The sequence below is a fragment of the Falco peregrinus genome, chromosome 8 (genome assembly GCF_023634155.1).
Source record: "Falco peregrinus isolate bFalPer1 chromosome 8, bFalPer1.pri, whole genome shotgun sequence".
Taxonomy (NCBI): domain Eukaryota; kingdom Metazoa; phylum Chordata; class Aves; order Falconiformes; family Falconidae; genus Falco; species Falco peregrinus.
Window position 1 is genome coordinate 63,282,741 of NC_073728.1, and position 25,475 is coordinate 63,308,215.

Genomic DNA, 25,475 nt, shown 5'->3' on the forward strand with positions numbered 1-25,475 from the left:
GGCTGAGAAGCACAACAGCCTTCTGTTGCCACAATCTATTATAAAATTTATGATGTCTTAATTGATCTTTAGTCGTCCCGGCTTGGTTAGTGCTTATTTATTACCAAGTAACACGTACTCCAGAACCCACTGAAATAAAACCTATTCCAGGAACAAAACTGCTGACAAGACTCCCGCTACCAGTCACAGGGGAAAACAGCACAGGCAGAATCCCATTAGATGAATGCCTATAAAGAAAACGGCAGCCTTCTGTGAATGGGGAGATAAAATGCAGTCATAATTTAAACTGTTTGATATAGTAAACAGTTAGAATATGTTTTGCAAATTCCTTACTGTGGGGGTGAATCGCTCCCAACTCACTTACTGCACAGCTATCGGACTTGTCAAAGAAAAAGTATTTCTTGTGCATTTCCATTTTTTAATTAAATGGGTATGGGGGGAAGCGCGTACACTGAAACATGCTTTATGGGTGTGTGTTATATGTGTATATATATCAATGTATGTAAATATCTGTATATATAGGAATTCACACATTCATATACTGTGGACATTTGAAAGGCTACTGCAGAGGCTGCCAATTCAAGAATCTGGAGAGTCGTCATATGCCAGAATTACAGTTAGGAAGAATTAGAATAAATTGGGTTGTGGGGCAGCGTTAACAACGCCAAACCCTGGTCCTCAGCAGCCTGAACCCTTGGTTTGATCACAGGAGGCAGGCACTGGTGTTGAAGCTGCAGGGGCAGCAGGAGGAGAGCGGTGGGTCGCATGGTCCGGGTGCCCCCTTGGTGTGATGGGTTTGGTGGAACGGAGAGAGGGCTGGTCACGGAGCGGCGAGGGGATGCAGGGCTGGAGATGTGGGGAGAGGACTTCATAGGAGGTGGGTTGTAGGGCCAAGACATTGAAATAATGACATGGTTTCAGAAGGAGCCAAGAAAGGGCAAAGGAGGCAAGAAAAGAGGAGAGCTTAGGAGAAGGGTGGAGCTTGCTGCTGCTGCTGGCCCGCCGCGGGGCTCTGGGAGCCACATGCCCCACGCGGCGTGGTGGCATGGGGCTGCCTGGCCAGGAGAGCCTCTGCGCAGCACTTCCCATAGGGAGATTTTACCTCCAGTTCATATGCCTCTGCCAAACTGAATCCGCTCGAGCTGAAATGCTCCACGCCAGGAACCTGCTGAAAATGAATTTGTCTTTTTTTATTTGCTTTCTGGAAACCACAGTAAGAATTACTCTGCAGCTTTCAGTAACAAGATTAGAGAGATGTCCAGTGTTTAGTCCATGCTACAGAAAAAACCCCTTATTATTCCCAGTACAGCGTGAAGCTTTATTACTAGTTGTTTTGCGCTATTGGATTTAAACGTCACAGTTGGGCTGCACTTGGAGTCAGGACATTTTTTTCTGAATTTCCCATACATATAAAAAAATCAACCCAAACTTGAGAAAATTACGAGTCTTTGACAGTGTTGCTTTGTGTGTGCTGGGCAAGGTCATCAGTAGAGAGAACCTAGGAGGGTGTATCCTGACCAACTCATCCCATAATTCTTACAATTGCAGAGACTTTTAGGAAGCTTTGCATCACGAGATTTTGTAAGAGTCACTAAACAGTAATGTTTCCTTCTTCCCCTCCTAATTTTTTTTGGGTTTTTTTTTTTTTTTTGCCACACACAGAATTACATTGATAGTAAATTCCCACCTGGCAGAGCAGCAGGCATCAAGTATAATCATTTATGACTCATTAGCGTGGTGCAAATTCCATGGACACAGACGACAATCATCTTGATTTGGAGAAATACAAGGCTTGCAACCTTTGGTTGTGCAGAGATGCTGGGTTTTAAACTACAGCTTAGGAATGTTAAAGATTATTTCTACGCCACCTGCAAAGGGTTCAAGAGATTTAGGTTTATTTTCTCTTGGAGTTGAGAATCAAAATCTATTAGGGAGCTTTGAAAATACTTGGGTCATGGCACTTATTAAGACAAAAATGATGGAGTTGAATCGTTCTTTAGGGTACTTTGTGGGAATTTCTGTGCCTCTGCAAACCCAAGCAGGGTAGGTTTGCTGCTGAGGTCCCCTTTCTTCTGCTGCTTCCCAAGGTATAACAAGTAGATGCTACAGTTCTCGAAGTGCTCCCATATTACAGTACAAGGAATTTTCTGGGTACTGCTGGATGGAAATAGTCAAATGGACTGAATTATTTTGCTACATGTTTGAGTCAGCAGCTTTGTCTCCAGGAGGTGGTGGCAGGTGTCAGTGAGAGCCAGAATGAATCTTTCCCTCACTGCACCCAGGGATGGCTGATGGCATCTACCATTGCAGCGCCAGCCTGCTCCTCTCTAGGAAATCATTATGAATAATTACACTTTTTAATTATAGCTCCACTCAGAGCCTCACATACGTCTTTAAACAGTACTGAAAGTCCTTGACATTCTGCACGGGATGTTTCTCTGCCTGGTGGTGTTTTCAGGGGATTTAACTCAGTTTGTAATCTCACTTCAGTCTAAAGCTGGAGAGTTAGAAATAAGCTGAAGGGAACCACTTTCGTGCTGTTTTCCATAACTAAATGTCCTCTGTCTGCACTGCACAAATACTTTGATGAGCTCTGACCTTTTAGGGTTACAATTAACTCCCCTGCCACCCTGCCTTTTATTTCAGCTTCTCTAGTGGGCAAAAAGTTTCAATGCTTTAATTTGCGAAAACCCTGAGAGCGAAGGAACACAACAGGGAAGAAAAGAAGCAATTGTGGCTTTGTCATCTGAGGGGGAGGCTGACCCTTGTGTCCTATCAAATTTAGTCCTAAATATATTTTACCTTTATTGTGAAATGCCCTTCAGCTGGCACAAGAGTTCCTCACGCCCTGAGCTAATGCATTCAACAGCACAGGCTCTTTAAGGTGAGAATTGAATCTTGTTGCCCCTTGACAGAGATGGAATAATAGTGTAATGCAACAGAACATTTTTGAAATGCTAATACTTGCCACCTGCAACTTAATTTTATTTTTTTTCTTATTGCCTTTTTTTATGACATTTCACAGCCCCATAGTCTCAATAGATGGATCTGCGTCATAAAAATGACACACCAATGATTTAAGGATAGTCAGTCTGAGTGAAACGGATGGAGTGCTTTAACAGTGTCAGTTTAGCACCTATTACATAGGGTCAATGTTCATTTTCAATACATCATTAAAGCATCCTGCTAAATCACTCAGAAAATGTTCATGTTCTCCTTTTTGAGCCACCATGTTAGATTACAAGGATAATGAAGTGTAACTGCACATAAATGGCAGTATTACACAAGCATATTTTATTGTTTTCAGGGCCACTGTTTTAGGTTATTCTGAATATGAAACATTAAAAAATCCACAATGAAATACTGAGTACCTCCTTAGGTGATAGTTCCCATACTTACGTTTGCAGTCAGCTACCAGCTCCATCAAATTTGATATCTAGTGAAGTCATTTTCCCACTCTATCAGTTTTACAATATACAGTGTTCACTAAACTAATATCAATAAAATCAAAACTGCCCTCAGCCTGGTAGCTAGTTCTTAAATTACATTATAGAAGATGTATTCCTATTATTTTGAGAAGAACCTGGGAAGCTCAGTTATTTCAATAGAAGTCACTTTGTCAAGGTCATTTCAAGTGCGAGGTGATTTTTGGTGGCTCCAGATGCTATTATTGGAGCAGAGTCTCAGTGATACCTCTGTCACAATTAAAATTCTGATTATCAGGTTAAGGTTAAAAATGAGTCTTTGGAAGACAGGAATCGGGACTGATGGGCATAAAAATGTTAAATATTTAAATAAGTCATTGTGCTCTGTCCCTAACACCGACCTTTCCCATAATACGTGCTGGTAACCACTTGGTATGAACCTGGATCCTATGGATAGCATATACTAATACTGAAAGTAATAATTTCTGTTGTACTGAACCAGGGAGCACAATGCTGGCTTCACCCTAGCAGGGAGAGAAAAAAAGTCAGGTTCCCTCAGGCTTATAAAATATTTATTTTCTTTTATTGCATTTTGTAATGGAAAACGTGGCTTTTATTTACAGAAAGGTGATGCAAGTATGTCCCGAGGCACCCATTCTTCATCCCACCTAACCCAGGCTGTGTAACTGAGGGGCTTAGATGAATACCTGGGTGCCTTTGGGCTCTCACTGCCTTCGCTGGTCAGAGACAGGTACCTTGGTGTTAATTAGGGGGGGCATCTCCAGTTTCAAAGTCCTGACTTGTAGTCCACATCTACCAGGAGTCTTTACTCAGCTGGGTTGGATAGTGTCAGTTAGGTGCGTTATGAGTAATCCTGTATGAAGGTGGTGAGCTGCGGTGTGGGAACGGGGAGTTTTGAGGAGGTGGCTGTGGGCAGGATGGGGAGCTGCTGCAGCAGGCTGGAGGAGAGAGCTGAGCAGCAGGGTGCTAGGGGACATCCCAACAGGGATAGCTGGGCCCTGTCCCAAAGGATGGGAGGAAACTTCGGCGAGATACGGCAGATAATTGGGCCATATTTTCAGGAGAGCATTGGTCTACCCATTTTTTGCTGGTTGGCATTTCCTTACGTAGACCTGCAGTTGTGGGAGTTGTACCGTTTTCATCCCATACGTCAGGCAGCTGAACACATTGCAGGTCGTGACGTGGTGGCCTTTCTTCTAGTTCTCTAATGTTTTTCTGCTCCACTCCAAGTTAGTACAGATGTCCTCTGTCTGCAGTGCAGACAGAAAGGGCCAGCACAGGGCCGAGCCGCGAGAGGCTTTGCAGAGAGTAGGAGTCACGATGGGAAAGGCTCCGGGGTGGAGGTGGCGCAGGCGAGTGAGGCAGAGGGTGGCACTGGCCATTGTGACATGGGGCTGGGGAGAGTGACGGAGCTTTCCAAGGCAGCTAATGATGCAGCACTGCAGGTTTTTTAATGCTTCAGTTGGGAAATTCCTACCATTAACAAGACGTTTGTCTTAATGACAGGCTTATTTTAGAAAACGTTCAAAGCTAATAACTATACTCAATAATGATAGTGAACATTATTGAGTTTTCCCCGTTCACCTGTAAAGGATTGTAAAAGGCTTCTACCCTACTGCCAATAAAGTTTTCTGCAGGCTGTATGCTCAGCTGCTTGGCTCCTCTAGACCCTTCTTACCAGGACTTGCGGGGAAGCGTTACTTGAGAAGGTGCTGGTTCACAAAACAAGGAAGAGTTATGGAAAGAAAGGATGCTTAAGCAAAGTTTTTTCCCATTACAAACAAAACAAGTCTGATCTGCAATGGGAAACTGTTGCATGAGGAGCAGAGGGTCACATTCCTTATTTCTGTTCCTAACAGCGATGGGTAGTTAAGCACATGGCATTCCTTCTCCAGGAGAGATCTGCGTGGGTACGAGCATCCTTTCAGGAAGCAGACCGTGGCTCTGCTGTTCTTTTTCTAGGATCAGCTGCCAGCCGTGGTTCAGGGTTGGCACAGGTCCCCTGCCCCCTCTCCCCCCACTCGCCTGAGCTGAGGGGAATAAGCCCTTCAGCAGGAGCTGGGGTTGGGCAATCCCTGCTATCCAGGTAGGGGCAACCTTAATCTGGGTCCAGGCAAGGACATTTAAATTTATGTTTTTAGAGCAAATCACTTTCGACAAAGTCAGTAGAAATGGTCCCATGAGCTATGGAATTTGGTCCTGATTCAGAGACAATTTTCTTGTCCTTTCAATTTATTTTCTAGTCTTCCCTTTGGAAACAAGCCAGAGCTCCCTCCATGTTCTTGACTTCAGTTAATTGCCTGAAAAAAAAAGATTTTTGAAGATCTGTTTGTTTTATTTTATGAAGCTGCTCTGAGTTCTCCAGTCTGCCCGTATTTCCTTATTATAGCACTCTCTTACTCCTTGCAAGTGGGGCAATATATCAGTATTATCAGTTTGCCAGTCCTTTCACATTTTGAAAGCTTCGGTGGGTGATCCTGATATTTTCCTCTTAAAGTAGTGAAGGCTTTATTTGTGCCCTACCCTCAACCTTTCGGGTCTTGGGCTGGTTCTGGAGCTGCAGTGTCCGTTTCACAGTGCAGTAACACTTTCCTCTGCCACAGCCACCTAGGTGTAGTACGTAAGAAGAGAGGTCACGATGTTGTGTTTGTTTTGTCATGGCATAATAGTTTTGCTTTGATTTTCCTACCGTGCACTAAATGGTGGTCTTAAAGGTTTCTGTTCAAATTAAATTAATTAATTAATGCTCATGTCCTGTTGAGTGTTGCACATGACTGCAGCAGTGAGCAGCTGCTCCCTCAATAGGTTCTCTGCTCATGGGCTTGTTATTTCACGTTTGTCTACGCTGATCCGCAGCTGCAGTTTCTTGTGTCACGCAAAACTTTGGGAAGACAGCTCTAGACTCCTTCGTGGTTTATTCTGCTTCTACACCCTTGCCCCAACTCCAGCATGGAGCATGTTGCTCCAAATTTCTCCCCCCCGCGTGGAGGGCTGCCCCCAGGCCAGCACTGGCCGTGGCTCATTTAATGATTTGTGAAGCCAGGGACCCCGAGGGAGCTGCAGCACCTCCGTGGAAGCAGCATGACCATGAATGTGTACACACCAGCTGCTGTGTCCTGCAAAACTGGTCATTAAAGCATCTGGAGCACAGGAGCTCCTGCAGTAAATACAGCCAAAGAATTTAAGAGTTACCTTGAGGATTACTGTACTGTCTGATTTAATTCTTCTGGCATTTACTGACAGGTCAAAGACAAAAGTGATTCTGTTAAGAATCAGAACTTGCTCAGAAATGCAGCAGCTGAAGCTGTTTAAAGGATCGTTATTCGACCTGTGTATGCAATTCTGTACAGCAATCATATCCTCCAGCAGCTAGCCCTCAAACATCTCCTCTAAACCTTTGAACCCATGATATGTCTTGCCATTTCTATGGCAAACCTTGTTCCCCAAATGATCTTAACATAAGTTAGTCAGAAGAAAACACTGTACTTAATTTAGTACAATCAGAGTCCTGAGCCCTGGAATAATTTGATTGCAGAGGCTCAGAGGTGGTCTGATGGCTTGGAAAAAATGGCACTTGTATCCATGGGTCAGCATAGCTCTGCCCTCCAGTGAAACCCCATGGAACAGAACTGGTTTGTCGTGATTCATGTACATCCCTGCATCTGAATGTTATGCTGCTGTAAAACAAGATACTAGAGGATAAAACTTTAAAGGTTGGTAATAAAAAGGTAATAAATGGGGATATACAATAGGCTGGTGGGAAACTTCATTTATTTCCCTAAGTTATGGATGACCTCATAATTCATGAGTGGTGGAGCAAGGCGGAGTTATGAAAGTCATGAAAGGTCATCAATAACAAGTGGAAATAAATGAGTTAGTCTATTGTATTCTGTGTTTGCGTGCCTCGCCCAGTGATGAATGTGACAGCAATGTTGGGATGATGAGGCTGGGAGGGAGCCCAGGAGGAGCAGAGCACCCCACGGCAGTGCTGCCAGGACCCCAGCCCCAAACTGCGGGGCGGGCACCCTGCCTAGGGCACAGGGCCATCTTCTGCATCAGACGTAGGGGATGAAGAAAATCTTCTAGCTGAAGTCGGGAGAGAAGCAAGGAAGGTGCCAGCACAGCCGAGGAGGTGACTTCCTGTCCTGGTCCCGCAGGCACCGTTGACACAGGGTAGCACAGCCTGGTTTGCTCTTGGGGGAGGTGTAGCTGGTGCAGGTCTCCAGAGCACATGCAAAAGCTGAGCAAGGATCAGAAGACTCCGGCAATGCCAGCTCAGAGTGTAATGTAACACCATGAAGGTGCAGAAAGTCTTTTGATGACATTTCTTGTGGTGTTTGGCTGTTAGTTCAGTGGCTGTATATTTTAATCCAGCCCCCAGTCTCCCCGCAGAGTGTTTTTTCAGGTTCAATGGTAACTGTCCCCACGCTGCCCTTCTGCAAACACTTGCAGAAACCAAGGTCAAAACAGGGCATGACAACCACTGAAAACTCAAACCTTGCTCACATTTTAAGACGAGTGCTCCAAGAAGGCAGCTGTGTGTACGTAGCTATTCCACCCATAATGGGATTATAAAGTAATCTCGGAGAGGCTGGAAGAGTAACCTTGGGAAATAAGGCATGTGTCTGGTTCTGGTTCAGATACGCTGTGTAACTGCAGCTAAATAACGTCTGTCTCTGCTTCAGCTCACCATCTGTAAAGCAAGGATTTTTACGTTCTTTCCATAAAATAATATTACTGGGGAGAGGAAAAAACCCAACTATGAATTGTGCAGATATTTTTGTCCTGGAGAACCAGCCACAGAGCAGTACTCGAATGGAAAGTCACTAGAGGAAACTAAAAGAACAGTATTTTGATGAGTCAGTTAAAGAGCCAACGCTCTTCCTGCTGACAGAGTATTGAACTTCAGAATTTGGTTAGAAGGCACTGTTTTGCTGACAGTACTGTCTTTCAAAGGACATGCAAAATCAACACCTGACCATCTGTAGTCATTTAAGATTCACCCAAAACGTTTTTTGTAATAGAGGGGTTGATGTTAACCTTGACATCCTGGACAAACGCCAGCTTCTCCCACTCTATATCAGTCATCAAAGAGAAACTACTCACATCCTCTTCTGTCCTGTACCCTTCTGAGTTCCTGGACATTTGCTGCTTTTCATGCGTCGAGCAAGTGCAGGTTTGCGCCTCCTGCTGCAAGTTGCAGCAAACTAAGCCCCAGTGATATGGCCCACATAGTGTCTGGAGCGAGGCCACTGCAGACCTAAAGTCTTCCCAAGACTGTGTTCACAAGAGACCATCCCATGCAGGTTTTTCCTTTAGTGCTCTGGCAGGCGTGACAGCCAGGCTTCTCCTCAGGATGGTCCTCAAGGCTGTAGATGACTGGTGTGCAGACCTCTTCTGCTGTATGTTAACGGGAGACTAAGAAGGAGGGATCTCCTGACTTTTATCTTCCAGGCTCTGTAACCCTACAGGACATAAGCATGCTTTTTCCTTAAACATGTAGCATAAATTTCGATGAGCAGTTCATACCCTCAGGTATTGCTAAGCGAAGAAGCTAGGAAAAAATAGTTTAAGCAAGTTTCCATGCTGCAGTAGGCAGCATTATGGAAGATCAACGTGAAATATTTCTGTGCCTTCTTGCTTGAATATATTGGGGAGCACAGCTTTACCTTGTTTAGTGTCCTTGGCTTTTGTCCTTCCTTCAATAACTATTATTTGCAGCTGGGGAATAAAGGCTCCATTCAGTCTGAAAGGAGCAGTTCTGCAGTGGTTTATGAATGCTTTGTTTGCTCAAACATCTGAAATATATTACTCTGAATCATTAAGAGCCTTTTTTCACAGTATGTCCCTGACTTCAGTACTTCATCCTTGATGTTTCCTGTATGAGCATTGCTCTTGATTTATACTCAGCGTTAATGATTTGCAGTGCATGAAGTATAATGACAAAGCTGTGTCTTCAGAGGGGGGATTTAGAAATTGCAGGCAGAGCTTTAACTGTGGGCAAAGAGCAGAGATGCCTGTGTGAGTCAGTCCTTGGTGCACACCTTGGGACACCGCTGATGTTCTTCACGTTCAGGAACAGTCGGGGGCTTGCTGCCGGGGCACGGCAGAGCAGGCAGGAGCCGGGCTCCTTTCAGAGGGCGCCTGAATAGTTACAGGACCTGATCCTACACTCCTGCTCCAACCTGTGTGGCCAGGCTTGTCAAGCATGGCCCTCGCTGTGCTGCGAGCCCGTGCAGTGAGCCAGCCGATCACCGCTTTGCAGAAGGTCCGAAGGGTTTTTCCTGCAAAGTTCATATTGCCCATGGTCGGAGGTGAGCGCTGCCATCCTCTGCTCTTAACGAAACAAGGGTGGAAAATTACAGTCCTCCTTGATCTGACCTGGGCTGAACAAGCAGTGTCTCTCAGCTTTTGGCATTAGTTGGAGGCATTTTCATTCGTGGGATGCCCTTTTTATAGGGTCAGAGGCAATCTTCTCAATTCCGCATCTTGGCATTTTGCGGTCTTGCTCAATGTAGCCTGAGTAAGGGGAAGGGAGAGAACGGTAGAAAAGATAGAGAAATTAGAGGTTTGACCAAAGATGAAGCATAACTGTAAGACAAATGAAAGAATATTCTTGTCACCTGGTTTAAAAAGCATAATTTAGTTAACGCTTATTAAATCCCTTCCACCCGGGATTAACCACTGCCAGAAACACACAGCTGGGGTCTTGCCAGACACAGAGGAATCCCAAATACTTGTAGTGAGTTGGTCACCATCATGAAAACACCTGAAAGCAGAATTCAGGGATAAGATACAAACAATCCTTCCCACAATAATTATGTTTTTCAGGGCTTTGGCAGTGCCACTCACAAGCAGGGAGACAAGGTTTGCTGTGCTCGACGCAAGTCATTTTGTCTGACCGTGCCGTGGTTTCCCATGCCATCTTCTGGTACCATTGCAGGTCTCCATGGCATGAGCCATTTTTTTATAAATATATTTGAACAAAGCTCTGCTTCTTCTTGAGTCCCTGATTGTGGCTGGGCCCTTTTGGTGTGCTGTGGCTCAGTAGCCATATATAAACTCCAAACCAAACCTTGTCAGGCATCAAGTCTGGTGCTGCAACAATGCTGGGACTCACTATAGAATAGCTCCATAAATTACCATTAATTGTTTACTCAAATTAATAATAATACTATTGAGCCGATTAAAAATGTAGGATTTGAGATTGCTTTGAATGAATATAAGCCACAAAGGACTATGCATCAATTAAAGTACTGCAGAAGGCTTTTCACTGAATGCCCTGCAGGTATGTGTTATATCTTAGTGAATGAATGTCATGTTGCGTTTGTGAAAATCATTTCATTATCAAAGCCATGATTTACACAATAGTTAATACATACCAGCGTGTACAAGCCAGCCACTGATCTTACTAATGCTTGTATTGGCTGCAGGTTTTACGTTGGAAATTTGTTGACATAATGAGCGGTAACTACACTTCAGTACTGTTTTCTGTGGGTTTCCTAGCACAGAGGTATTATTTAGATAAGATGTTAGCAAAAGCAATTGAGCCATCATTGCTGATGTTCTGCACAAGATAGTGGCTTTTTATGAGGTACTAATTTGTACCTGACCTTTGGTGAGTGAATGAATACATTTTGGATGTTGTGTCTGTGTCTCTGCGTAGCTGCACAAAATAGAGGGGGAGGAAGGGTGGGCTGGAGAGGCGAGGAAGGCTCTTGTCCGGGGAGGGACATGGCTTTAACCATTTCTGTGGTGGGGTTGTGATGTGCACGTGGACTTGCTGAGAGTCTGAGAGAATTTCTGCATTTTTTCTTCACATTAAGAGTGAATTGTTTCTTGGGAAATCAGAGCATCTGGTTGATAATATTTGTGATGAGCACTGTGTGAGGGGTCTTAAAAAGAAACTATCCCCAAACTCTTGATGTGCTGAATATTGTTATTTGTGGTACTTGGCATATGGTGGCTGTGCTGGCAAATAATTTAGCATTAAACAAGCTTTCATTTGGCCCACTCCATTTCTGGGCTGTTGTAAATTAAATACATGTTTAAAGATTGTGTTTGTATTTAAGTTATAGGCTTAACCAGCAATGATTCATTATATATAGTGCAATGTGCGTTCCTCAAGCATTCAGTTTATTGAGCTGATTTTAATTTGTGATCATTAAACATAAACAAGGCGTGTACCTACTGCAATCAGCCTAAAAAGTCAATATTTAACAGCCATTACCAAAATGGTGATATCTAAGATTGTATTCTGTTCGTACAAGAGCAATCTCTTTGATGTGGTCTGTAATCGCCTGTATAGGGAGGAGGCAGTGAGTAGCACAGAGCCATTTAATACAAAGAGATAATGAGTTACAGTTGCTGGAAATTGAGAAGGGAACAATTAAAAAATAGGGAAAAAAAAGAAGACCATTTTCATAGGAAGGAGGAATGGAAATGTGCCTATTATTTTAAATACTGTTGGTTAGACGGGATGACTAAACACGTGCTGCAGCAGGCTGGCGCGGCTGGAGAGCCGGGGGGCTGCGGGCTGTCGGGGCAGAAGCAGCCCAAGGAGGGCTGAGCTTTAAGATACAAACTTCAGTGCCGTTTGCACAGACTTGGGGAAACACTTCTCAGGTTTTGGCAGAGAAATTCCTTGGGTGAGAAGCGGCGGAGGCCATCCCTGCAGAGCCAGGAGCAGGACCGTGTCATGTTTTGTCCTCATCAGCCTTTGCCAGACCTGGGATGTGTGAAGAGAGGAGATGTCGAACCTGGAGGTGGTGGGAAGATGTGGGAGGTTGTGACGATGGGGAAGGGAGACTGGGACCAGCCCTCCATGGGGTGACTGGAGCTCGGCAGGGATGGGAAGTCTCAGCCAGGTCAGAGCTGGGACCAGGCTGGAGCTGAGCAACGGTGAGGGAGAAGGGCTAAAAATGTACTTTGTGCTGAATAGTTCCTCTCTGAGGCTGCACGACTCACTTAAAGCAAACATGTCAGAGGTGCTCACAAGCGTTTCTGAAGCGGATTTAACGGTGAAGGGTGTTACAGAAAAATCCGGGGAGAAATGAATCATTTCTGCCTTCAGAGCTACATTTGAATAGTTGAAAATAACATTGAGGATATAAGATAAGAAAAACAAAATGTTGAATAGCTGCTTTCCAAATAAACCCTGTCTGTTCTGTGCAAAAATAGCGTACGCTGACGGAGTGAGGAAGGGTGCGCATGCGACCCAAGTGATGCAGGCTGTCCCCACTCTCCTTCCCTGCCGTTGCTTTCCTTTGCAATCCAAGTGTTCTTCTAATGCCAGGGGGGTTTATGTGACATAAGACTTATAAGCCTGAATGATAAAGAACAGCTTCTATAAATCATTTTGTTCTGCAGATTTAAAAGTTTCAAGAAGCTAATGTCGGTTGGTACACAGAGTATGACTGGCCACATTTGATTTTGCCAGCATATCTTGCTTTTCAATATGCTTTTTAATATGATAGTCTGGATGATTTGTTTTTCCTGTTACTTTCAAGGAAGCAGTATTTATCATTCTTGTATTACTGGAATTTAAGTTTCTCACAGCAGTAGCTGCAAATCTCTGCTTCAAAGTATTTTTGTGTAATTAAATTTCAGTTTTATATGTGGATTTTATCTGTGAACCTCTGAGAGACTTTAATGAGAAATCCACAGACACAACATGCTTGTGGGTGTTTGTGTGGCCCCTGTTACTGTGGTTGCTGAGAAATCCTTTCAAACGAGTTATTCCTAGAGTGGCCCGGAGAGGTCTTTCCCATGGGGGAAACTGAGGCAGAGCAGGGGTCACTGTCATTCTGGGCAAGGACTTAAATCTGCTTCTCCTGCCATCACACCACTCGTCCCCATCTCTGGAGCTCTCTGCAGAGGTTTCCACTCCACTGGAGAAGCCGCCTCCGTGGCTGCATGAAGCCTGTCCCTACCCCTTCCCTGCTGCTCCTTCCAAACCTTTTGTTGTCCGTCCTGCAATTTACCGATTCAGAATTTTGTTAAAAAGTCCCAGCTGCCTGCCAGGCATTGCACAGGAGCGCTGATGAATTACCCGGCCCTTTCTGTGCAGTTGTCAAAAGGCTCTTTAACTGCAGGGATTTGGCTTGAAAAGGTTTAACCAGGAGAAAACCTGCCCACAACGATAGATGTGCTGATAGCACGGACCAGGGATTGTCCTTAGGTACTGTTCTTTGCTCTCTGGTTTCCCTTCACTCTCCTCTCCAGAAGGAAATGTTATTTAATTACCTGGCCCTTTGCAAATCACTGCTGTTCGCCTGCACATTTCTGACTTTCTCCTAAACTTTAGTTAGGCAGTTTTGACTGCAGGAAGGACGTGGATGAGAATGCTGATGCAGAAGTTTTTCATCATCTAATGTATTTTTAAAAAACAAGATGTTATCTGGATAAATGTTGCTGCAGAGCAACTTTGCTGTAACCTTGCACAGTCCCCCCCAGCCAAATTTGCACCCTTCGTGCCAGCTCCGGATCTAGAGGTCACTGCAGCTCACGGTAAATTGGTCCGAAGCTTCACTCTCCAAGGCAGAACCGGCAGCACTGGCACGGGGAGGTGAAATGCATCCTCGTGGTGGACCTTCGGCTGAGCCCCAGTGCAGCTGGAGTCTTTATGGCCATAATCCTGCTTTGCAGCCCGGGAGGCAGCGATGCTGAGTGATGTTATGCAAGTCCCATGTCCAGCCAGGGGTGCATGGCATAAATATCTGGGTATGCCTCATAGCCACTCCCTTTTTATGGCGTTGTTTTTTCCCTGCTTATGTAACTATAATTTACAAATGAAACTTGTTCTGATGTTATACTGCTGGCCTGGGGCCCAGGAAGCTGTTTGTAAAGGAAAATGACCAAAAACCTCAGAGAGTGACTGAACTCTGATTTTAACGAGGCAAAAACCGAATGAGGAATGACTGGAGCGGAGGGTGAAGGGAAAGGATGAAATACCTCAGGCTCTGACTTGAGATGGCATTGAGCACAGGAGAGCAGAGTCCTTTGTTTTTATCAAGTTCCTTGAGCATAGCTACAGTCAGAAAAGATGCAAAAGCTGTATCATCACCGCGGCTAAATTTGCAGTCATCCATAGAAGAGCAATGAAAGCTCCATGAAAATTATTACTAATGCTTATTTACAACTCGAAAGGTATGCTATCGCTGATTTGGTTCTTTATGAATGCAGTAAACATGGGAATATGAAAGAAATAAATATACCTGATTTTAAATGCTTGGGGATTTTTTTTTTCCAAATGCTTAATCTGAGGTTTAGAAGCAGTGCAGGCCTTTTCTAGGCTCCTTGTTTCCTGGCTCGTCCATTTTTCAGTGTATCGCGTTCATTGCATAATGCTGGCCAAGAACTCAAAGTAAAATGAACAGAGCGCGAGAGACTGGAGCAGTTCTGTGCAGCCATTTCTGATGTCGCGGTGCTTTTAAACTATATGTGAATTCTTCTTGAACCCCAAATACCCCATGGCCTGACTTGTCTCTATTTCAAAGTAATTTACGTACACATTACCGCGCTTCCCACAAGTCATGCTGAACTTAATGGTCTGACAGTATTTCCATGATAAACCCTAGGGGTTTATAGAGCATCCATAAAAATTCACTCCAGGGAGAAACTTGGCATGCCACGTCCTCCACCAGAAGCTATCTTTTTCTGCCTTAAATCAGGTATAAATCAGTTCAGCTGCTGTAACTTCCAGAAGTTACAATGAAAAAGTGTAGTGGTTTCATATGGTTTTGGTCCTCTGAAATACTGTAGTTTAAATACAGATAGTGGCTGTTCTTAAAAGTGTCGTTGCTTTGAAAGAACCCGCCCATGCTAAAGCTTTCTCCATTCTAAAGCTAAGGAATTTCTGAAGGACTGGGAAAAACTTTTAAACTCCTAGAAATGCTGAAATAAACCTTTTACAAGAGACAACTGTGGCTTTTGTGGCAGTGAAATAACTGATACTAAGTATGTTTTTCAATTCCAGTAGGACAGAGAGTGTGAAACAGAGAGAGCAGCTGTAACACCTCGCATCTGTCCAAAAAAAGGGGTTTTTTTTCTTTTCTTGTGGGTTCAGTGAGAGATTTTTTTGAGTCTTCTTGAGAGAGACAAATCTTTTGAGTCCCATGTTTAACTGGTGTGACTACCAGAAGTCATTCTCAAAGCCTGTTAGATCATTAGAAATTTTGCTTTTCAAATTAATAAATTGGCTGGGGAAATGCATGGCTGTTACAGTCTAAGTGGGACACTGTTGACACAACATGGGAATATTTTATCAGAAATTAATCGTATCAACATTACTCTCCATCTGTGGGAAATGGGAATTTAAAATAAAAACAAATGCATTTATGTAAACTATTCTCTAAAATAGACTACTTATGCCTATTTACATAATGAATCCATCACTTACCACCTCAGGAGATTAGATAATTAAGCACTGAACAACTTGTATTTATTCATGCACTTTCAAGAATGAATGAATTATCCCTTTCTGCACAGACTAAATGTTCTCCCTCTGATTAGTAACAGGAGGGCAGTGATGGGATTTTATGATGGAAAGTGTGTTGCTTGTTTCCTTATATAAAAAAAGAAGTTGATGTTTAGAATACAGTACATAAAGAGGGTGTGTTTGGTGAAAAATCAATAGAAGTGATTTTATCAAATTTATTAGTCATGTGAACGTGCTTGATACAAATTCATATGGGCAAGGTGGGCTTCTTACTTGAATGTATATGATTTTTTTGAAGGAATTTGTGCATAATTTAGATAAATACCAAAGCAGCTGTTTGAAGAGTTTCCCTCTCCAGATGTAGATGTTTCCAGTGCAGATGGCTCTGTTGAAGTTACTCACCTGAAGTTTCTCTAGAGCCAGTGTGAGGAATTTTCTTCCTTGGGAGCAAATCACCCCATCCCCCGCGACATGGCCAAGGCAGGCATGGTGACCCAGGGCCCCACAGGGGCTCGGGAGGGGCTGGAGACACCGGCTTGGAGGTGATACCAGCCTTTAGATCTCTGAAGTTCGGGAGATCTGAATCCATCCTCACAGCCGGGCAAGAAACATCCTCTGTTATTCTCAAACCCAACTGTTGGAGATGATGCTCAGCCTCCCCTGGGGGCACTTCTTCACTCTGGCGGAGGGTGCAGGGTTCGTGCAGGTGTCCCATAGGAGCGAGGGCAGCTTGCTTTGCATGTGGGGTCCTAATCCCTCTTAGGTAGAGGTGGGAGCAGAGTCTGACGTGAGACTTCCCGCCCCCCCCCCCCCCCCCCCCAAGTTAAGCTTAGTTTTATTCTGCATATTCTCGTTGTCTAAATAATCAACTACTTTGAGCAACCTGGTCTAGTGAAAGGTGTCCCTGCTCATGGCAGTGGGTTGGACTAGATGATCTTCAAAGGTCTCTTCCAACCATAAACCGTTCTATGATATGTCAGTGATAGTATATTATGGACACAGTTGCTGAAGGGAAGTAAAAGGCATTGTTTTATTTAATTGCTTCAATAGCTGCTTTTCTCCTACATTTAATCTAAAAGTCACGGTCACACAGGCTGGAAGAGTTGTTCAGCTTGACAGGGATGAGAGATGGGGTCTTGTCCTCTCGCACCACACCAGAGCTGAATATCACTGGTGATTTGCACACATTTATTCTGAATTCCATGACAGGACAGGTTTTTGCCTCAAGTGCAGGTTGGGACCTACCTCGGGGGGTCGTAGCCTGTTGCCTTCAGGAGTAATGACAGAAGAAGGCTTGAAGTACTAAATTCTTTCCTACTGCTAGAAATATGATTATGCCTTTTTATGACTTAGAAAACAGCATTACTAATTTAGTAGAGAATTTACAATAAAATGCTTCCTGAAGTAGCACACCCAAGGTCCTGAGGATTTATAAATTACATGAAGACCTTGAATTATTGCAGTAACAAAATAAAGCTGGGAGATGAACATTTCTACTTAGCTTTAGAAATCATTTTATTATTCACATTAATTAAGTTTACAAGCCTTTGAGGAATGCTGCATGGTGGTACCTCTTCTTGAGGGAAACTGAACCCCACAGTGGCAGGTCACACCAGCGGTGGCCAGAGGCAGAGCCGGCTCCTGGTGGTGTTATTCACAGGTTATAAAGCTGGAAGCCTCATCCCCATCACCCTCTCTCAACTGATGCGGGAGCTGTAGGAATTCTCTGGGTTAATTAATTGTGAACAACTTTAATCATGTTCATTAACAGCTCTAATGTTGTTAATTAATAACATAAACATCTTTAGTAGCATGACTGGCTTCCCTGTAATTCTAAGTTGGTGTTCAGAAAATGGAGTTTTCTTTGGGAGCTGGGTGATGGATGGTCCTTTCACCTGACTTTGGACAGGTGAGAAAATAGCAAATATGTCTGGGTGAGACTGGCTCATTGGACCTGAACCAGCAAAATGTGATAGCACGGCAACATTTCTTCGGGACATAGTCGTAAAAACAGCCAGGTGACAGGTTTGCAAAGCCATGCAAACCCACAGTGATTTGTGTACTAAGGTTTTTATCAATTCATTTATTTGGTCTGTAGAGTAGGGTAGAAACTAAATCACATGCTAATACAAGAAATTTATAAGCATATTATACAGTGCTTTACAGATTCAGACCCACTGTGAACTGCCCTTCATCGCTTTTAATCTCTCTCTGCAGTGACTAATTAGATGACCACATCTCATCCCAGGGTCTACCAAACAGTATCACTGGAGTCACTCTTCAGCTGGCCAAATTTCATGTTCAATTGCGTGTTTATAAATACATCCTGCATAGCATGGTCATTTTAAAATCAATTAGCTGCAGTTGGCTTGGATTTAAGAGGGTCTAAAATTGCTCTCCCCTCTCTATGCAAAGCCAAATAGATCTCATCAAAATTACTGGGGAAAATCATAAAATTGTAAAAGGTATATCCTGGGGTTTTTTCCTCTGATCCATTAATTGGTTTGATTTTCTTGGTCCAGGTAGCTCCTCCCCTGAGAATTTACTCAGCTAGAGAAGACTCTTCTAGCTATTGAAACAAATGCTAAAATCACCATTGACCTTCATGGCACAATATTGGCCACAAGGCAATAAACAGATTTTACTAATGCAATGCAGTGCATAAACACAGCTGCAGGACTCGGGGAATTGAGTGGAGGCTAAAGTTTTCATCCCATTAAATCAATCCTGACTTGAACCATTGCTGGAGAAACACGATGTGTTTAGGGCTGCGTTACCCATGCTTCGGCTCACAAACAAAAGGTCTCTTGGCTCAGGAGCATTAACTTGGGGGCAAGAATCTCTGCTTGAGACTTTCTTTGAAAGTCGTCCTGTTGCTTCCAACAAGGCTACATTTTGGTTTGTTGTCTCCCCAGGGAGAGCAAGTTACAGGGTTAAAACTGTATCACTTGGTCCCCTAAGCAGAATGTGAGCAATAGAGGCAGTTGCTCCGTATTCTGATTTAGCAACGCAAGATATCCGTAAACAAATGTAACAATGATGAAAGGTGGCAACAATGCATTCAAAAGTCTATTTTATTTAGATTTAAGGGAAAAGATCTAATTAATGATATTAAGCACTTTTAAAAGTGTGAAATCTGTTTCTGTATGTAGTGTAGCATGAGCGAAGGCAGGCAGGCAGCCAGCATTTACTATGTAAATTACCTCCACACAGTGCTAAATCAATGAGTTTTTCTCCATAGATGCTCATTCCACGTTGCTCCCTATAATGACCTCAATTATACATGTCTCATTGTGAAATTATGATTGCCTTTGGCGGGCTCCAAATGACAGCAGAGAAAAAGATTTCCATGATAAAACAGCACAACAAGTAATACCTGCTGGCATTAGTATGCACGGCTTGCAGGGGTGCAGTGCAACTTCAGCTTAGCACCTGGAGAAATAAAATGGGAGCGGAGGACGGTCCGAGGAAAATGTTCGACAACATCTTGACATTTTTAAGCAGAAAATTAATTAGTCAGACTTCACATTCTCACGTGACACCGTGGGACCTGGTGTTGCAACGACTGTAACATAAGAAGAGCTACGCCTGGGTCACCGAAGGTGCACAGCACTTCACGGCCTCTCTCAGGCTGAATATAGCGGAGAGAAAAGGTGTCAGAGACAGGGCAGAGCGATCCTTCCCCTGGATCACCTCTTGGCAGTGACAAGAGCCCCACGGGGAGTGATCCCTCACCCTCCAGAACGGGGGAGATGGCTTTGAAGATGGCACGGCCCTAATTCCTGAAGCCGCACGGTTTTCAGGCACTGAGCTGCTGCCGTCGCCAAAGGGGATGGTGCAGCGTCCTGGCCACCTCTTCCCAACCCCGGCTCTGTGCTATGCTTGGTGCAGCACTTGATGAAACATCGCTCCCGGACCTCTGATACACAGACAGGGCTACACCCATTCCTTCTTAAAGGTGGTTATTACAAAGGCTTTACCCCTGTCTTGAACTATGAAAAGTTGAGTCAAAAATGATAGCATCCGCTTCTCTGATGATAGCATCTCTCTGATGGCAGAGGAGTTGGCAGGAACTGTTTTTTTTCATTTCCATCTGGAACAGACTGTCAAGTTGCTTCAAGTGAAAGAAGAGGACTGGGTTTGACATGACTTGATAAATATGATCGGCTAGGACTGATACTGGCTGAATCTATTGAATATAGAAAGCTGTTTTGCATGCATCATCCTGCAGAATTTCCAAAGGAACATAAAATGGCTTGATTTTAGGACCAAATTCCATTCCAGCCTGTGTTTTGCAAGCGAGTGCACTTTGAATATTACCCATTTGTTCTGCTCGGTTTTATACATGTGGTAAAAATCCTTCTCTCTCCTAACAGTGTTCAATACTGAATCTAGAGGCTCTACAAAAAAATCATTATGGTGGCTTGAATAATTTGTAGACATAATCCAACTAGCATCGGTGCGTCTGAACTCTATAAATTAAGTACGAGATTCTGAGTTTTTTAAAAGATTTTTAAAAAGCCCACCCCTTGCATCCTTTTAGGGGATCTCTCTTTCCTCCCCAGTACACCTGGTTGTGTAAGGACATCTTTTCTATTGATAACAATAAAGCAATGACTAAAGCCATGCACAATAACCCTGTATTAGTAGAAAGGCTTTTAGATGTTAATAAGATGCCCTCAAATGTACTGGTAATAAGATGCTTTCAAACATACTCCATAGAAACACTCAAAAAAGGAGTGTGTTTGTTATTGTTAAAGTGGTCTGTACTAATTACATGCTTTAAGATTAAAAGTTATCTTTTGGCCTGATATGGTTCATCCAAGAATGGCAGCTATGGAAGGCGTCTTCTTAATTAAAAGTTAATGTATTTCTCATTACTGGGCTTCTAAAATGTAAAACCGAAGCCTCTTTAGCTGTCATTTGGAATATGGGCAGGGAGCCTTAAATTCTGCTGCAACAAAATACTCAAAAACTGTTGCTGAAGAGGAGGCTGATGGGAGCCCAGCGTGAGCCAGGGAGCTCAAGGCAGTGTGAGAAACAGCAGAGGAAATTAAGGAAAAAAGCAGTAAGATGAAAAAAAACAATTCTCTTGTAAATGAATGACCCTCTATTTCATTTCTCCTTCAGAAAAGATGTCCTCATTAGCCTTACTCCATACTACCAATTATTGTAATTATCAGTTCTTTATCCTGTCAAGTGCACTCCAAATATTTTATTCATAAAAGGGAACTCTCTTTTGTGCAGAAAATAACTATGTTATTAGACCCTATGTGCTGTTTACATGCTTCAGGCAGCTGGATGAGGGTGCTGGGATGGGAGATCACCGCTCCTGTGGGCCACTGTCCCTGGTCCTCAGTTGCCACCTCTCCGATCTGCTCCAGCACGTACCTGAGGGCAGTGGGATTTAATGATGTATTGTCTGTTCCTGGTGTTGCCACTGACCTGCTCAGTGACCTTGGCTGGGTGATGTTCTTTCCGTCCCAATCTTCCTCTGTCTCCACCTTTGGATTTTAAGGTTTCAAGTGCAGAAGTTGCTTGATGGTCTGACTGGCTTGGGCCCTCTTCTCGTGTAATGCCTGTGGGAGCCAGCACAACCCAAGTAACAGCAGTGAGTTGGTCAAACAATCTGATTTTTGATTAACTATCTTATCAAAACTGTAGCTACCGTTTCTTTCAAACAGCTCATCCTCTTTCTAAAATAGCGCTAGGAATATCAGATGGGATGTGCAATGCCGTATGGATCTTTGCAGCCCAAAGTCAGCCTCAGATCTGCAGTGGCGAATGCAGTTTGTGGGACATTCAATGACGTTCTTGCTCAGGTGGAAGAAGTGGGGAGGGGAAGGATGCAGGGCTCTTCGGGTCTTGCTGCACACACGAGTTTAGCACCAAGTGTTCACAATCTGTTGCCAGAGCAGAGCGGTGATGTGAGTCCTTCCAGGCTTCCCAAGGCTACCGAAACAGGCTGAATATTTCAGTGACCAGAGTTAACAGATTCATTACTTGAGAGATGTAATTTTTCAATTAGACAGTATGTGAAGAGATGGAAAATGCTTGCAAAAGTAGATACTGGGCTCTCTTTATTCATGCATTTCCATAGTGCAAGCCCCATAAATGAGCGCAAGATTTCCCCACCAAACCTGTTAACTTTTTAAGGCAAAAACACGTCTTAAGCTGTGAACTGACATGATAAAAGTGAGTATTTGGATTCACTGAAAGTCGTCGCTTCTTCAGAAGGCTGGAAGAAAGTGCACGTAGAATTTAGGTCTAACCAACACAGATAAGTAAGCGATACACAGATCTTGTGTGGGTCGTAACAACAGAGGCGAGAAGCAAGCAAGCAGGATGGAGAGTGATTTTTCCAGCTGATGGGAGGATGACATCTGACCCCGTATGTCATTTTCTAGTGTCAGCACTGCTTGAAGGAGTTTTTCCTGAAGCATATGGCCGTGGGTGAGGCAGCATCGGTCACTTTGATCCCTGTCTTACCGCAGTGGACGTGAGGAATGAGGGGTCTTGGGGCCAGGAGAGGGTGTTTCATTCTGCAGTTCATGTTTCTGAGTTGGTTGAAGCAATGTAATGCCAAAGTGCTGTGAACGTTCCCTGTTCATCTCAATGGGCCATTCCCTTGAAAGACCAGTTTTCAGCATTTATATGCAATATAGTTTCAAGGCTTCCTTATTGCAGAGCCTGCGAATGAGAGTAAGCAAAAAACATCATGTGAATGATAAAATTGGGAATGCGGGAGCTTTGACAATGCGGCCTGATTGCCCTCTTGCTGGCTCACTGCTGCTGAAATGCTTAATAACGACAGTCTGCACCTACGGTAATTCTGATATCGGATGTCTTGCCTATGCGTGTGGTCACACATGGCAAAATGTGCAGGCGCGTCATGTGAGCATGGGCCAGAAGGAATTCATGTGATGTGGTGTGGTTTCAGAGATGTTGATGTGGTTTCCAGTAAGGCCTGCTGCCTCAGGTGTTTCTTTTGTGTGGTATATATAAGTCAAAATAATTGTTTTTTAAAAAATTTAAGTAAAATATGAGAAAGCTTCTTACTCCTTCTTAGAAGAACATTGTATCTCAGGCGCACTATGTGGCTGCATTTGGCAAAGGAGTTTTCATGCTTGATTATTTCCAATATTAGGGCAATTCAAAAATGGGTTTATTTATATTTCAGTGGCAACAATCTTACCTTAATTCTGCTTCTTCAGGGAAAGAGCCTGACTCCTTCTCATGCCTTTTCAAAGGACCTTGGAGAAGACCTCTAGAGAAAGAAGCCCAGGCGGTCTCAAGCAGGAGAGTCTTTGCTTGTCCCCCTGTTGCTGAGTGCTTTGTAGACTTAACTCTTGAGCCAGGCTGGCCAGAAGACCCACCATTATGGGACCAGTGTCCCTAATGCCTGCTACAACTACTACTAGATCCCTAAGGAAAATGATGCATCAAGTTTCATTGTGGCAGATTCCATTTCTACGTGTCTCACTTGGCTTTAGTGTTTAGGATGTTTTTTATAGCGTGGATAATCCATCTCCTTGCCAAAATCCTTCAAAAGTAATTCCTGAACGAGGAAGAAGGAAAGCAGGGACGGGGCAGAAGGGGAACAGCTTCTCTTGGTACTATTTGGTGTTATTCCTGTTTTGTTGCCTTTTGCAGAAGTGGTCCAGCTGAGCCTGCCAGAGGACCAGAAGATCAGTGTTACCACCATCACAGTTGGCCTGAGCACTGTTCTGACGTGCAACATCCGCGGGGCGCTGCGGCCTCCCATCATCTGGAAGCGCAACGGTGTCATCCTCAACTTCCTCGACTTGGAGGACATCAATGTAAGTCCTGAGTTACCCTTGTCATTTTCTTTTTAGGGCATTGAATATGACTTCATTTAACAGGTGATAGTTTTAAGGGAATAAGTTGTATCTTGTTATTATTATGGAAAACTGGAAGCTGGCCTGATATTTTGTTTTTATGTGAATACGCCTCAGGAATAAAAGTGAAACAACGTACATGCAGCTGAGAGCAGGGGTACCTGGAATATGATGCTATGAAATTAAAGCTCAGTACTGTAATAACCCAGCACTTCGACAGCACTGGTGCTTCACCCCTTGTCGCTCATTTAGTTTGGTGCAACCTGTGGTCCACGGACAGCAGCCCTGGGAACCTGGGGGACAGTAGCTCTGCAGACCGTTAACTCCTCGGGGATCTCTTTCCTACTACAAAGAAGCAGGTTCATCGAGAGCATGAAACAATACATTTATGGTTGGCAATGAAATCTCTATCTAAATCAAGTAATACATTTTTATCTCTATTCCTCCCGTTTCACTTGTCTTTCATTCTTCGGCTGAGGTTTCTGATGAGCATTTTTAAAAGGGGTTATTCAGCCGGGTGTGGCAGCACTCTCACAGGAAGATGAATCTGCTTCAATTCACAGTGCTGGTCTGATATGTGAGTCAGTTGGTAGTAAAGACAGTACCTGAATAATGGTATAAACCTACTCGTTTGTTTAACAACATTTAATTATGGAGATAGTGGAGAGTAATGTACAAAAAATATGGTGTGTATTTCATTTCTCTTTGCATTAAAGTGCACACTAAATCAGGTTTTATTTTAATTACACTACAGCAAGAGTTGATTTATATTTTTGTTGAGTTCTTGTTAATTTGATAACCACTCAGTTCAGAGTTACAGTCAATACTGTAGCTCCCAAAATAGTTGTGTATCCAGGATTGCTTAAATGTGAAAAATCTTTGGTTTACTTTTCTGAATAATTACATGGAAATTACAGCACATGGGACAGATGTATGCACTGCAACTCGGTACGTTATTTGTTGGTTCTACCTTAGCAGGAAAATCATGTGCACTACATATAGGTGATTACTGTGTGCACAAACTCAGCAGTTAAAACCATCTAAACATTCTTTTCTCTTCATCAAAGCAAGTATTACCTTTTAAAAATGCATTTCTTGTCACCATTTGGAGCATGACATTGAAGTGCAACTTGAAACCAGCGAACGTCCCACTGCAGGATTGGTGCGGGACCATACAGGAACCGTAAGGAGGACGCGCAGGATTGCACAGCCAGCCCGAAGCCAGTGTACCTGACCAGATTTCTTATAGACATCCACCAGCGCCAGGATTAGAATAATGGCCTTTGGGTCACTGGCACTAAAAATACATGGGAACCTGTCAAGCTGCGATGTGCAAAGTCAGGCGTTCGCTGCTGTAGTCGGGGCATGGCGCAGTGCGCCGTGCAGGTGGTTGACCTGGCAGCTTACCGCCTGTACCTCCTTGTGCAAATATTCTTCAGAACAGATCTATTTCCTGGCACAGATTAAGCTTAGTAAAGATTACACGTGCTGCCAGTGTGCTTAGTTTAATCTGTAGCGAGCAACTTCAACAGCTTTTGTGTGATCGGAGTCTAGGAAGAGCCTTTTCTTTGGGCGGTTATATTCACTGGACAGGTATGAGACGTGGGTTTAGGGTCAGATTTTGTTGGGCTCAGGGCTGAGCTGGGCTTAGAAGCGAGATTCAGCTGTTTGGAAATCCTATGTCCACACACTCTGGAGGCTCAAGAATTAGATTTTTTTGGGCCAAAAATA

The 25,475-nt window shown here is 43.7% G+C and overlaps 1 protein-coding gene across 2 annotated transcripts in view; it reads left to right on the top strand.

Moving 5' to 3' along the window:
• The window catches only part of FSTL4 (follistatin like 4), a 236,531-nt gene that overhangs the window by 170,365 nt on the left and 40,691 nt on the right, over positions 1-25,475 (top strand). For both annotated transcript variants that reach the window (XM_055813079.1, XM_055813080.1), the window contains exon 7: positions 23,539-23,705. In XM_055813079.1, the coding sequence (XP_055669054.1) occupies positions 23,539-23,705 (167 nt within the window). The remainder of the gene's footprint in view (positions 1-23,538; positions 23,706-25,475) is intronic.